The following is a 14,569-nucleotide window of genomic DNA, read 5'->3' as shown; positions in this document are numbered from 1 at the left end:
TTTTTGGTTGTCACAGCTGCAAGGAAAGTGTTGCTCCCGGCAGCTAGTGGGGTGAAGGCCAGGGATGCTGAACATCCATCCCCACGGTGCACGGCACGGCCCCTCCCCCAACACAGAATTACCCAGCCCCAAATCTCAGCGGCGCCCAGGTGGGGGAGCCCTGTTCTAAACCACTGCAAGAGTAATAGTAAAATTTGGGAATTTAGCACTGTTCCCCGTTGAGCTTTGGTTTGCATCCAGTGCCACAATGAATTTTTAAAGCATTATTGGAAAGCAAAATGACTATTAGCTTTTCTTAGTTTTTGAGTTTTATGACCATCTTATAAGGAGTCAGTGCTTAGATACCTAAGCACCCTAGATACTTAACCTCAGATCATTGTATTTCGTATTCACGCCATGAGATTTTGTGAACGTGCTGTGTTGAGGAATTTCTTTAAACTCCTAATGGAGATTAAGTTTGAACTGATTATGATAATGATTTCGTTGTTGGGTAAGAAGTTTTAAAATCTTCTTTTAATTATGAAATATTTCAAACCTATGGAAAGGTACAAAAAATAATGGAACAGACCCTTGTGTAATGTCTACCCAGATTTAGCGATCTTAAATATGTTGTTTTATTTGCTTTGGAAATTCATTCAGTCGTTCTCTCTTCCCCCTCCCTCTTTCCTTTCTCCCCCTCTCCCCGTCTCTCCACTTCCCTCCCTCCCTCTCCCCCAGACATGAAACATGACTGATGGAATGTCACCTCACTTTTCATCCCCGTGTATTTTTTATGGACTTGGGTACCTACTTGCAGATCATCCAGTTTGCTTCATTTCTCTCAAAAACTGTTGCCTCCCTGTTTCTTCTCTGTCACCTTCTTGCACAGGCCTTTCTGGGCCACCTTGTCTAAAGTGCCCCCCCCCACCTTTATTCTGTCGTACTTGCTTCAGAGCTGCATAGGGGACCATATTCCTTCTCCCTATGTGTGTGTTTCTGCTCTGCCCCACGAGAGCATGGACCCCCCTGTAGGGAGGGGACTTCTGTCCCAACTGTGGTATCCACGGGCCCTAGAGTGATGTTGGCACACAGTAGGTACTCAAGTATTTGTGGAGTATAGCGCTTCCCACTTGCTCATTGGGCAAAGAAACCTGTCTGGTATATTCCTGGGCATCACAGAAATCTGTTCGTTTAGGTGCTGGTGATAGAACCAACCAAAGTCTACCAGCCTTCATATGTCTCCATAAACAACGAAGCTGAGGAGAAGATGGTTTCTCTGTGGCATGTCTCACCCGCGGAAATGGTAAGAAAAAAAGTCACACAGAGCTCTCCCTTCATTCTCTGCTGTTTAATGAGAAATTCAGTGCTCGAGTAGGAGTCTTTTGTTGTGCTTGAAAGAACAGGCCCCTGTGCCTAACTGCTAAGGTCCGGCAGCGTCTGAGAGAGTATACTCACAGACGGGAGAGAAGACTCTGATTTGCCCAGTTTATATGTGTTAATACTCTGTATTTGTGTGTGTGTGTGTGTGTGTGTGTGTGTGTGTGTACAGGCTTGTTGAAAATAGAAGTTAAACCATGAGGAAGTGGATAAGAAGTAACGGGAAAGTCCCTCCAAATCCCCCAAACCTCGACCCCATTGCCCTCCCCAGTGACTTGATAGATATCCATCTTTACCATTGTCTAAACTCCTGTGTGTGTGTGTGTATGTATGTGTATGAGTGCGTATGTTGTGTGTGTGAGTGTATGTGTGTGTGTGTATATATATAGAGAGAAGCATTTTCATTAAAATGAGCTCATACAGTGTATATTATTTCGCAACTTTTTAAATTGATTCATACATCATAGACAGTTTTTCAAATAGCACACAGTGATCCACCTGGTGCTTTTAAATGTAATAGTCCCTGTGTTCGTATCATGGTGGTACATTTCCAAGTATGGAAGAAGCGTAATTTACTTTCCCACCTGCCTGCGGTGCACATTTCGGTCTCACCCGCGCACTCTAGCCAGCGGTAGATATGTGGGTGCACGTCCTGGCAGTTACACCCTCTGTGCTCCTGTGTGTTGTTCCAGGAACAGAGATTCCCAGAAACGGAACTACTGGATTTAAGAGTACTTTTATTTAAAATCTGATACTACAGGGCACCTGGATGGCTCAGCTGGTTGAGCATCCAACTCTTGTTTCGGCTCAGGTCGTGATCTCGGGGCTGTGGGATTGGGCTCCGCACTCAGTGGGGAGTCGGCTTGGGGTCCTCTTTCTTCCTCTCCCCCTGCCCCTCCCCCTACTCATGCAGGTACAGGCACTTGCATGCTCGCTCTAAGATAAAGAAATCTTTAAAAAAGAAAAAAGAAAAACTTTGATAGCTACTAAAGGTTAAATAAAATGCGATAGCTCCTGTCAGGTTTGCACCACTCCAGTTTATATTCACACCAATGACCCAGGAGAGGGAGCATTTTAATTGCCCACTGAAGAACTCGCAGAAACACTGGCCTGTGCCTGGTGTTGTGTGGTAGTAACTGTCTTGTGGCTAAAGTACTTCTTCAGCTTCTTCCTTTAATGAAATATGTTTAGTAATAAAAAGATCTAGTACCTTTGACAAGTGCATTCACTAGGTACGTCTATTTGCTTTGTTTATGTTTTCATGGAGTGTGGGGAGACTTCTGCCATTAATCTGGCGAAGGATTCTTTTCCTGGAAATAAGAGCGTGAGCAACTATGTCTTAATCAGGTAGAAATAAACAGTATCTTCAAAAATGAAACGTAACGTTGGAGAATAAGCAGAGGCCCAAAATCATGTAAGGAATTCCTTATCAGAAATAGCCGGGACACAGCAACCCCCCATTGTCCAGCGGGTACAAAGTGTGACTTCTGGACAATCGCGTTGCAGATGTGTGCTGCACACCGTGGCACCTGTAGTTAACAGTATGGCATTGTGCGCCTTGTAGTTCGTTGAGAGCGAATCTCCTGTGTCCTTACCCCCCACATGCACAAAACAAAAACCAAGGGACACAAAGACACTTTGGGAGGGGCTGGATATGGCCATTACCTTGATTGTGGTGATGGTTCCATGAGTGTCTGAATATGTCCAAACCCTCATATTATGCACATGAAATGTGTGCAGGTCTTTGTCTATTATACCTCAGTAAAGGTATATCCAAAAAGCGAAACGGACACAGAATGTCAGGCCGTCTTCCTCCACTCGAGCTGCTGTGACAGAACGCCACAGCCTGGGGACTTAAACAACAGACCTTTCTTTCTCCCAGTTCTGGAGGCTGGACGTCCGAGGGTGGGCTGCCAGCGCGGTCAGGTTCTGCTAAGGGCTCTCTTTCCAGCCCACAGGAGGCTGTCTTCTTCGTGGGTCCTCAGATGGTGGACAGCTGTTTCCCTTGTGTCCCTGTTTAATAACGTCACTAATCCCAGCACAGGGGCTCCATCCTCATCACCTAATCGCCTCCCCAAGGCCCCACCTCCGAATACGGGCATACTGGGGGTTAAGGCTTCTTCCACAGCTGGTTTGCAGAGACACAAACATTCAGTCCACAACACCAGTGTAAGGCAGTAACTTTGTCTGATATTTAACAGAGAAGCAATTTTCTTACTCATCAGGGTCAGCAGCCATTAGTGAAGATGAGCTGCCCTAATGTGTGCTTGGTGTTTTGTTGTTGTTGTTGTTTTGTTTTGCTGCACTGTGTGTATTAATTTAAATATTTGAGTGTAAAAGAAAAAAAGCCATAATAAAATAAACGCATGGTGTTCAGACAGATACATCTCCTTTGAAGAATGCATAGGGTTTCTATTAAGTTTGCCTCTTTAGTTGTTTCATACACAGTGAAAAGCCCAAGAGTCATAAATGTACAATTCAATGGATGTTTGCCAAGTGAACACACCTCAGTAACCAGCATGGTCAAGGAAGAGAACATCAGCAGACACCCTCCCTCTCCCCCGCAAAGCCTGGCTTCTGCCCCCTTTGTGCCCCTCTCCAGGTCCCATGCTTTCGATGTTGGAATTCTTGTACTAGAGGCAAGCCTTGCTGATTTTCTTTGTGTCATTGATGCCACTGTGATGTGAGGGGATTTTCCAAATTCTGATCTGTAACCTCACTGTTCCATTGATGTAGGTACACAGCACCTCATGTTTTGACAAGCAGTTGAAGAAACAAACTAACCCTATTCAAGTGACTCTTGAGACTTTTAGAGCCAAATGGTTTTGGTCTCATGGAATTCTACAAACTTTGCCCATTTTATTGACCCCTATAATGGTTGCTGGCCCTTCGTGGACATTCCCATGGGTACATACACTATCTCCCTAGTTGTAAATGTTTTACTTTGTATATAGTCCATAATAAGAAATGGAAAAGAACGGTATAAGCAGCAAATGCTAGTTTTCCTTGACTGATGAAATGTTTTGCACAAGCGCTCATAGTTGTCAGAACAAACGTCTGAGGAAAATATAAATTGCCTTTTTTTGCTGGGAGAGGAAGCTTTTGCTTTTGCCTTCATTTACATTTCTGAAATTCTGCAGATCGCGAAAGCAAGCAGATTTGCCTGGAGTGAGATGACATTTCTCTACCCAGTGTTGCATTTTTTCCTGGTGGGCTGTGGCTGGTGGGGGGAGATCCCACGCATGCGTGTGTTCACTTACATGCAGCACTGCTGTAGGAAGAGATGAAGTTCTGATTTGTTAGCCAAGGATTCAGAAGCTTCTGCTGGGAAACGCTTAACTCATGGCCCAGGGACATGGGAGCAGAGCACTGACTCGTAGTGTTTGCTGCTTTCTGCCGTGTAACTGCTCCCACCGTGGCCGCTTTCAAGCATCCTCCAGCGGGGGCCCAGACATGGGGTTAGGAGGAGATGGGCACAGTTGGCCTTCCTAAGCTGGCACCGGTGGCCCCCAGTACGACAGGACAAGTAGGCTGCGCAGAGCTGGTTCAAATACAGCCTTGCTTCCTCAGCACCTCCTGTGCCCCAGAGTCGCCAACAGGCAGAGAGTAGCTGCCGACCGACCACGTGGGTAGGGCTGCTTGTTTGGGAAAGCTCTGTTGCGGTGTGTTAGCAACGGGACAAGCATAGAAAAAGTCTGCAGAATCGTCATAGGCATCCGATTCCTCCGCAGAGGTGTGCACTCCGGGACCAGGAGGGCAGATGCGGGGTTGGCGCTCCGGGGAGCCTGGCGGCCGGGCCCCACCTCTGGCTTCCTGGCGCATTTCTCCGCAGCCCGCACCCTGGCCCAGCTTCCGGGGCACTCCTCCTGGGGGCCGCTGACCTGACATGAAAAGCTAGAGTCTTGAGTCCATCTCCTCCTCACGATTTAGATGGTGTGAAATAGCCCCTCCTCAGAAAGGGTGAGGTCGCTGTCACACGGGAGGCTCGGGGTGGGAGGGGAGCAGCCACAGTGTGGACAATGGAGGAATCCGTGCCCGGTGACCCGCCAGGACACCAGGTCAGAAACCATGCGGCCAGCCTCAACTTCCAGCGCCAGAGGCTTCAGGAGAAACCCCCCTTACGGATACAAGAGAGTGTGCACTTCATGATTTCACTTACATATTCTTGCAGAATAGGCAGAATTCTCGGCGGTGGTGAAGTCAGAATAACGGTTGCTGTTTCCACCCTTGGATGACTGGGCTTGGGGGGTGGTTACGAGGGAAGCTTCTGGGCTGCTGGTCGTGTTCTGTCTCTTGATTTAGATACTGGTTACAGCAAGTCTTCATTTGGTGGAAATTTACAGCGATGATCGCTGTGCCCTTTCCTGAACATATGGCATATTTCAAGGCAGAAATTTAATCATTTTAAAACACCTGTACCGGCCCTCTTGCTACTCCCCCAAACCATGCCTAAATCTCCTGGCTTTCCAGATTAAAACTGACTCTCTCTAGGGCGCCTGGGTGGCACAGCGGTTAAGCGGCTGCCTTCAAGCTCAGGGCGTGATCCTGGCGTTATAGGATCGAGCCCCACGTCAGGCTCCTCTGCTATGAGCCTGCTTCTTCCTCTCCCACTCCCCCTGCTTATGTTCCCTCTCTCGGGCTGTCTCTATCTCTGTCAAATAAATAAATAAATCTAAAAAAAAAAAAAAGATTTAAAAAAAAAAAACCTGACTCTCTCTTACCGCGTATCAAGCCCCTGTATAATCCCACCCTCTTGTTGTCCCCAGTTGGCCCGCAGGGGCTCACGTGTGCTCTTCTGTCCTCCTTATTCCCTGCAATTCCTTCTTCCAGTTATCCAAGCCCTAACTTCTGCGGAGGCGTCTCTAACCACCCTCCCACCCCTTTCACTGAATGTATTTCCCTGTATTGTGTACGCAGTATTTCCCATTGCTCTTGGATCACTTTGTGAGAACGTCTCCCCAGGCGCTCTGCAAGCCTGAGTATGACTTGTATCTTTTTATATCCATAGTATCTACAAAGCAGGTATCCCCCCCCCAAGTGCCCATTGACTATGACATAAAGGGGAAGAGGGGAGTCCGTGTTGTTTACTTCTTAACGCACATATCTTCCTCCCAAATGAAGAAGTTCCCTAAAGCTACCCTAGAGTAAACCTTCCATCTGGGAATACTTTGAAAACTCCTGTGGCTGACCTTTTTATATACATGCAAGCTTCTTGCCTATAGGTGGATTGGACAAGGTGCTCTCGAAATTGCCCTGGTTCATATTTCTGCACCCGAATCCAAAAGCAGGCTCTTGCTTTCCACCACTGCTGCCCTGCAGGGACTTCGAGCACAAGTCTTCTGAAATATGCTCAGTCTTCCTACACCATTGGGCCCAAGGCAGTAGCTTTCATGTTGGTGTATACTTTGGTCTTTCATGACCTTCAAGGGTTCTCCTCTTCTCCAGAGTAGAAGCTGGGGGCCCAATGATGGTCTCTGAGGCCCTGCGTGATCTTCCTCATGAGCTCTCCAACCTCCTCTCCCACACCCCTCTTTGCTGGTTCCCAGACATGCCCAGGGGACAGGATTCTTCCCCTCTGCCTGGAGCTGTTTCTCCCCCCATGTGTCTGTACGCTCACTTCTTCACCTGCTTTAGCCTCCTGCTGAGAAGTCATCAGAGACCCCCTCCTGGGGCATCCAGCCTTACTCCGTGACCCCCACCCCACCTTAATGCCCATCCCAGCTCTCTCTGGCTTTGTTGTGCTTTTTTGTCCTCTGCCATGCTATTAAGTTACTACTTAAGTTGTTGCTCCTCTCTCCTCCGACGTAAGCCCCATGAGGGCAGGGGCTTTGTTCTCTGCTACGTCCTCAGTGCTGGTACCTTGCCTGGCACCAAGTGGGTGCTTAATCGACACAGATGAATGGATTTTCTCCCTTTGAGGGCCATCCTCCCAGTTGTTCTGTTGTCGTTCCTCCAGGATGGCAGGAAACTTGTCACCCAGCTGCTTGTGGCTATTCTCCTAAGCCATATGCTCAGTCTTCCGGCTCTCACACTTCTCTGGGGGGATTAGCTCGTTGTTTATGACATTTTTCAGGCCAGCCAAATGTGTTTTCTTATTTTAAATGATTTTCTGTTGCTGCGACGTGTTGGTATTATAGCCTAGGGCTCTTCTGAAACGGATTTCAGATCTTTGTTCTGAGGCTTAGCTTTGTGCAACGTTTATGAAGTGCAGGCAGTGGTAGTGGAAGGAAGGAACAGTTATTTTTTAAAATGCATCTTGTACAGATTGAAATCCAGGTTAGTCTTTTTGTCAGTTATGACAAGCTTTCTGCTGAAACAAATAGCCCCCAAATACCAATGTCTTAACATGATAGAAGTTTATGCCTGTGTCAGAAACTTTCGGCAGGGTCCCCATTCCCTCTCCTAGTGGAAGACAGGATTGCTGCGGAGGTTATTACGAACCACGCCGTAGATGGTGCACATCATTCCTCCTTAAATCCCATTGGTCAAAACTCCATCACGTGGCCAGGGGAGGCTGGGAAATGTGTTCTAGGCTGTGTGCCCAAGGGGAAAAAGAAAGACTGGGGAACACTGATTGGTGGCTGCCACATTCTTGCTTCTGCAAATATTTTCACAGGTCACTCAACTTAGGTGGGCTGTTCCCAAACTCGTTTTAGAGTTTTCCTGATATGTTGACAGAAGATGAAAGTCTGGGGCACCTGGGTGGCACAGCGGTTAAGCGTCTGCCTTCGGCTCAGGGCATGATCCCGGCGTTATGGGATCCAGCCCCACATCAGGCTCCTCTGCTGGGAGCCTGCTTCTTCCTCTCCCACTCCCCCTGCTTGTGTTCCCTCTCTCACTGGCTGTCTCTATATCTGTTGAATAAATAAATAAAATCTTAAAAAAAAAAAAGCATGAAAGTCCGTTCAGTGTGTACTTACTCTGTGCTTTTTCTCTTTCAAATTTAGATCGTTTTCTCTAAACTGGATTAGAGATAGAAATGAATTTCTATAATACATGAGAAAATGTTTCTGGTCTTCCAGGTCATATAAAATATATTGCTCTAACTCATAAGTCTTTTTTGAAAGTAAAATAGTAGAAGCAATTGACCAGAGAATGAAACCAAAAGTTATTTTTTTGCGTGGAAAAAATCAAGCTCTACTGACTTTTGTCTTTAAAACCTGCAGAAACAAATTCACGAATGGAATTTTACAGCTTCTTCCATTAGGGGAATAAGGTAAGAACATAAGGGAAAATGGAATTATTGTTTTAATACAAATAATGACAATACTGTTTTACTTTAATGTTTCTACTTATTTTTTAATATGTGATATTCTCATTTTTAACAGAATCCTGAGTTGGTTCATATGCTGCTAATAAGGGCTTCTTGGCTTGTTGTAACAGAGAAGCTTTTTTTTTTTTTTTGGTATCCAATAGACTAAACTCTGTTGTCTCAAACGTTTTTTTTTTTTTAAATGAAGTTAGATCTGTAGAAAGAGAAAGTGTTTCTTCTTTGAGCCATTGATGTTCAAGTGCTCAGGGAACCCCAGAATCCCAGTAACTGAAGGGGTTAATTGGTAATGACATTCCGTTGGGGTCTCCTAGGTAGAATAATGGAGCCAGAGGCATTGTTGTTTTCATTTAGGGAGCAGGCGGTGTAGTCCAAGGAGAGCTTTGGTGCTTGCTCTTTGGATCAGGGGTGGTGACCATTTGGTGACCCTTGTGGCTACAGTTTGAGCCTCACCCTGCCAGCACATCCAATGGTAGGAGCAGCTCTGAAGCAGATGTGAATTGTAATCCCTCTTTCACTGTTTGACCTTGACAAAATCACTTAGCCTCTCCAGGACTCTGTTCATAGTTTCCATTAAATGAAGGGCTCGGATTAGAACGCTATATTCTTTCTCTGATTGTAAGACCACAGGCCACTGAATAAATCCCGTTACCTCCAGACATGGTATGATCCTGGTCCTAGACACAGCACTGTTTAAATTAGAATAATATTTTTGTCACTTTAAAGGGAGGGAAATAACTGAAGAACAGTGGTGTATTTGATACTGATGCAAAAACATAATTCAGTGTTGAATGTTGAAGATTTTCAAAAACTGAATATTCCAGAAACTAAGTGGCATGAGAGCATGTAGTCAAGAACCTTTTGTTTGTGCCTTCTTATAGAGATACCTCTTGATACCATTCAACCATCAACAGGGATGTGCAAAGGACCTGGGGTTAATCAGACCCTGGAACCAGTGTGCTATAAAGAGCACGTGTTGAACATTCCTAGTGCTACCCAACTAACCGTGATAGTTCCTTTACAAATTGGTTTCCAAAACTTATGTATAACCTAGTTTTCACTATTTTTAAATCACACTGCACTGTTAACTGTTTCAACTCAGTATTTGTCATGTAATCCCTGACATATGAAGAATGGCCTGTAGCTATGGATCTCAGGGAGAGCTGACTGAGGGGAAAATAAAGTGGCATCATTTGTTTGAAGAGAATTTAGGCTTTTCTGTAGTGCCGCTTGGGAAAATGAAGGCCATTGTGTAGGCTTTGGCCCAGTGTAGGTAAAGAAATTTCAAGCAGTGAAATCCATCAGCAGATAGAGTGTGGCGATTTTCTGTGCTGTAGAGTCGGATCCTGACCTTAGGGGGAAATGGACCAGATAACTTGTAAAGGCCTTTCTTGAGTAAGATGCCATGTGTATTTCTGCCTCCCTTGTGTGGCCCCAAATACTGTGTCCTGATATTTTTCAAGTCTAGAAATTCCTTAGATACCATAATACATTATTTCACAAATAAGCTTCCTGTCTTGTGTGTGAAATTATAAACTCTTGAGGACAGAGACCATATTTTTTCCCTTTCTTGCTGCTCTATGCTTTGCTTAGCGCTGTAGCTATGGTAACTTCTCAATACAAACAAAAGTCATTTGATGAATTCAAACTCAAACATATACGAGATAAATGTCCCTGCTGTTTAAATTTTGTAGAGAAATAGAAGTCAAATTTCGGGAGTTGTGATTAAAACATGAATGAATCTCTCAAATTTGTAAAATGGAAGAAAATCTATGATGAGATTTTTCTCAAAAACGTAAAAGTGACAACTTACATATAGTAAGCCTTCTTATGTTTTTCCAAATTTGCAGCATATCCAAGTTTGATGAGCGGTGTTGTTTCCTTTATGTCCATGATAATTCTGATGATTTTCAAATCTACTTTTCCACTGAAGACCACTGTAGTAGGTGAGTTACTGCCGATTCAGGGGTTTGTGATGTAGTTACAGCAAATCGATTTAAAAGGGTCTTTGTCTGGGAGAATATTTATTTGATAGGCTGCCTTTCTGGAAATTTTAACTTACAGAGAGTTACTTTTACAGCTCCGCTGAGGTATAATTCACATACCATGCAGTCTGCCCATTTAAAGTGTACAATTCAATCTTTTCTTAGTATATTCACGGTTTTGCAACCATCACCACAATCTAACTTTAGAATATTTTCATGACCCCCAAAAGAAGCCCAGTGTCCATTACCAGTTACTCCCCATTTCCCCCTCAACCTATTCCCCCTATCCCAGCCTTGTGCAAAAACTAATCTATTCTCAGTTTCTCTGGATTTGCCTATTCTGGACATTTCATACAAACGGAATCGTACCATGTGTGGTCTTTTGTGTCTGACATTTTTTAGTTATTACAACGTTCTCCAGGTTCACCTGTACTGCAGCACGTATCAGTACTTCGTTCTTTTTGTGGCTCATCGCTCTTTCATTGTATGGACATATTTGATGTATCTATTCAGTTGAAAGGCATCTGGGTTGTTTCCACTTGTTGGCTGTTATGAGTAATGCTGCCAGAACATTCACATGCCAGTTTTTGTGTGGCCCTGTGTTTACATTTCTCTTAGAGGTAAATTACTGGGTCTTAAGTAGCCCCGTTTAACCTTTGAGGAACTGCCAGGCTGTGGTCTGATTTTACATTGTCATCAACAGTGTACGAAGGTTCTAATTTCTCCCTGTCCTTGCTGCACGCGTTATTGTGTGTCCTTGTGCTTCTAGCCATCCTAGTGGGCATTAGGTAGGATCTCATTGTGGTTTTGATCCGCATTTCCCTAATGACTGATGATACTGAGCATCTTTTCATGAGCTTACTAGCCATTTATATATCTTCTTTGGAGAACTCTCTGCTCAAATCCTTCACCCAATTAAAAGAATTTTTTTAACCTTTTATTTTGGGAAATATTCAGAGCTACAGCAGAGTTTCAGAGGGGCACCTGGCTGGCTCAGTCGGTAGAGCATGCAACTCTTGATCTCAAGGTCTTAAGTTTGAGCCCCACATTGGGTGTGGAGCCTACTTAAAATTAAAAAAAAAAAAAGAAAGAAAGAAACAAAAAATTGGAGAAAAACAGTACAAAAAATTTCCATACATGTTTCACCTAGAATTCCCCAGTGTTAAACCTTTACCACACTTGTTTTACCTTCACTCCATATGCATATGATTATTTTTGTTTCGGACTGCTGAGGAGTACGTTGTAGACATAATGCTTCATTACCTCTCACTACTTGAGCGCATATTTCCTAAAAGCAACATTCACTTACATAATCGCTGCGCAGTTATCTAATCAGGAAATTAAGACCGATAAGGCTCTGTAATCTACAAACCTCACCCACATTTTACTTACTGTCCAACTATTGTCCTCTACAGCAAAACACAAGATTTTTTCTCTGCCCTGCCATCCAGTCCAGGACCATATATGACATTTAATGGTCATGTCTGCGTGGTCCTCGTCTATCCTCATCACTGCTTCTTTGTCCCTCTTGATTCAGTGCTTTCAAAGAGCACAGGCAGTTGACCTCGTGTAGGCCGTCAGTTGGGGTTTGTTTGCTGTTTCCTCATGATTACAGTAGCATCATGCATTTCGGGAAGGAACAGCCCAGAAGTGACGTCCTGTCCTTCTTACATGCCACATACGGTATCTTTGTCTCCTGCCGGGTGAGATTAACTTGACTCACCTGGTGAAAGTGGTGGTTGCCCATCTTCTCCAAACTGCCCATTTGTAATTGGGTTATTTGTATTTCTGTTGATGGTTTTAAGAATTCCTTATATTAGGGGCGCCTGGGTAGCGCAGTCGTTGNCAGTTGGGGTTTGTTTGCTGTTTCCTCATGATTACAGTAGCATCATGCATTTCGGGAAGGAACAGCCCAGAAGTGACGTCCTGTCCTTCTTACATGCCACATACGGTATCTTTGTCTCCTGCCGGGTGAGATTAACTTGACTCACCTGGTGAAAGTGGTGGTTGCCCATCTTCTCCAAACTGCCCATTTGTAATTGGGTTATTTGTATTTCTGTTGATGGTTTTAAATTCCTTATATATTCTGGATACGAGTCCTCGATCAGATGTGTGATTTGCACGGAACTTCCCTGCCCCCATGCTCTGGGTGGTTTGTCACTGTCGATGGGGCCCTCTGCCGTGCACAGGCTTTACATTTTTTTTCAATAATAATATTTCTTATTATGTTAGTCACCATACAGTACATCCCTAGTTTTTGATGCTTTACATTTTTAATGCAGTTCAACTTGTTTTTTCTTTGGTCATTTGTGTTGGGGGGGTCACCTAAGAGGTTGTTGCCTGACCCAAGATTCTCTATGGTGTTTGTTTTCTTCTTAGAGTTTTAGCTCTTAAATTTAGATGTCTGGTCGATTTTGAGGTCATTTTTGTATATGGTGTGAAGTGTAGGGGTCCAGCTTCATTCTTTCGCATGTGGATATGTGGTTGATCCAGCCCATTTGTTTAAAAGACTCTTCTTTTTCCTACTGAATGGTCTTGGCACTCTTAGAAAATCGGTTGATCATAAATGTAAGAGTCAGTTTCCAGACTTATACTTCTATTCCATTGCTCCGTATGTCTGTCCTTACGCCAGTACCACATTTTTCTTTCTTACTGTAGCCTCATAGTAAGTTAGGAAATAAAGAAATGTGAGCCCTCCCAACTTTGTTCTTGCTTTTAGTAATTGCTTTGGCTGTTGTGGCTGCTTGCATTTCCCTGTGGAGTTTAGAATCTGTCAGTTTCTAAAAAAAAAAAAAAAAAAAGGCAGCTATGATTTTGACGGGGATTGAAGTGGAGATGCAGACCAGTTTTGGGGAGCAGTGCCGTTCTAACCATAGTAAGCCTCGATTCCAGAGCACGGCACGGCTGTCCAATTGTTTAGGGCTTCTTTAATTTCTTACAACGGTTTTTTTTTTTTTTTTGCAGTTTCAGAGTACAAGTCTCATAGTTCTTGTGTTAAACATAGACCTAGGTATTTTTTTTATGCTATTACAAATTGAGTTTTCTTAATTTCATTTTCAGAATGTTCATGGCTAGTATATAGAAATATGCTTGATTTTTATATATTTAGTATCCTGCAATCTTGCTGAATTCATTTATTAGTTCTAATACTTTTTACCAGTATTTTAAGATTATATTTTTTAAGTAAGCTCTCCGCCCAACGTGGGACTCGAACTCATGACCCTGAGGTCAAGAGTCACACACTCTACCAACTGAGCCAGCCACGTGTCCCACGTCTCATAATTTTTATTGAATTCCTTAAGATTTTCTGTATATGAGACTATGTCTGCTGCAGATGGAGATCATTAAAGTTCTTCCTTTCCAGTGTGGATGTCTTTATTTCTTTCTCTTACCTAACTGTCTGACCAGGCTCTCCAGTACAGTGTTGAGTAGAAGTGGCAACAGCTGACATTGCGTCTTGTTCCTGATCTTAGGGGGAAAGCATCCAATCAGTCTTTTGTCAGGAAGCATGATGTTGCCGGCAGGTTTTCATAGATGGCCTTCATCAGGTTGAGGAAATGCCCTTAACTGCTGGTTTGTTCAGTGTTCATATCATGATGTGGTTTGGGAATGTTTTAACTCAGCATGTCTCATGTACTCGTTATGACATCGTATTTTGAAATCAGACTGAATACCAGACTAGGGGACCCTTGGATCACAGTCTTCAACTTAGAAAAACTGCTGCCAAAGAGGAGGCAAAATATCCCTTTACTACAAAGTTGACCTTCCTGACCCTCCCTCAGTCCTCGATGCCTTTTTTGCCATACATCTCAATAATTTTGTAATTGCGGTGTAACATGCACACAAGTGGGTTGAGCGCTCTTAGGTTCAGCACCCCAGCAGGTGCCTCAAGCCCTTTCCACCCCCTGCAGTGCTAACTAATTTGATTTCTATCACCAGTGGTCAATTTTACCTGTTC

At 44.0% G+C, this 14,569-nt stretch overlaps 1 protein-coding gene across 1 annotated transcript in view; it reads left to right on the top strand.

Annotated features, from left to right (window-relative positions):
* Window positions 1–14,569, top strand: part of MAP3K15 (mitogen-activated protein kinase kinase kinase 15) — a gene marked incomplete at its 5' end in the record, with an annotated part of 114,329 nt that overhangs the window by 68,086 nt on the left and 31,674 nt on the right. Inside the window, 3 exons of the mRNA XM_034649904.1 lie at window positions 1,175–1,282; window positions 8,523–8,572; window positions 10,477–10,572. Of these exons, the coding sequence (XP_034505795.1) occupies window positions 1,175–1,282; window positions 8,523–8,572; window positions 10,477–10,572 (254 nt within the window). The remainder of the gene's footprint in view (window positions 1–1,174; window positions 1,283–8,522; window positions 8,573–10,476; window positions 10,573–14,569) is intronic.

This window comes from Ailuropoda melanoleuca, chromosome X, assembly GCF_002007445.2.
Source record: "Ailuropoda melanoleuca isolate Jingjing chromosome X, ASM200744v2, whole genome shotgun sequence".
Lineage (NCBI taxonomy): Eukaryota > Metazoa > Chordata > Mammalia > Carnivora > Ursidae > Ailuropoda > Ailuropoda melanoleuca.
Note: the sequence above shows the minus strand (reverse complement) of the source record. Positions and strands in the feature narration are given on the sequence as shown.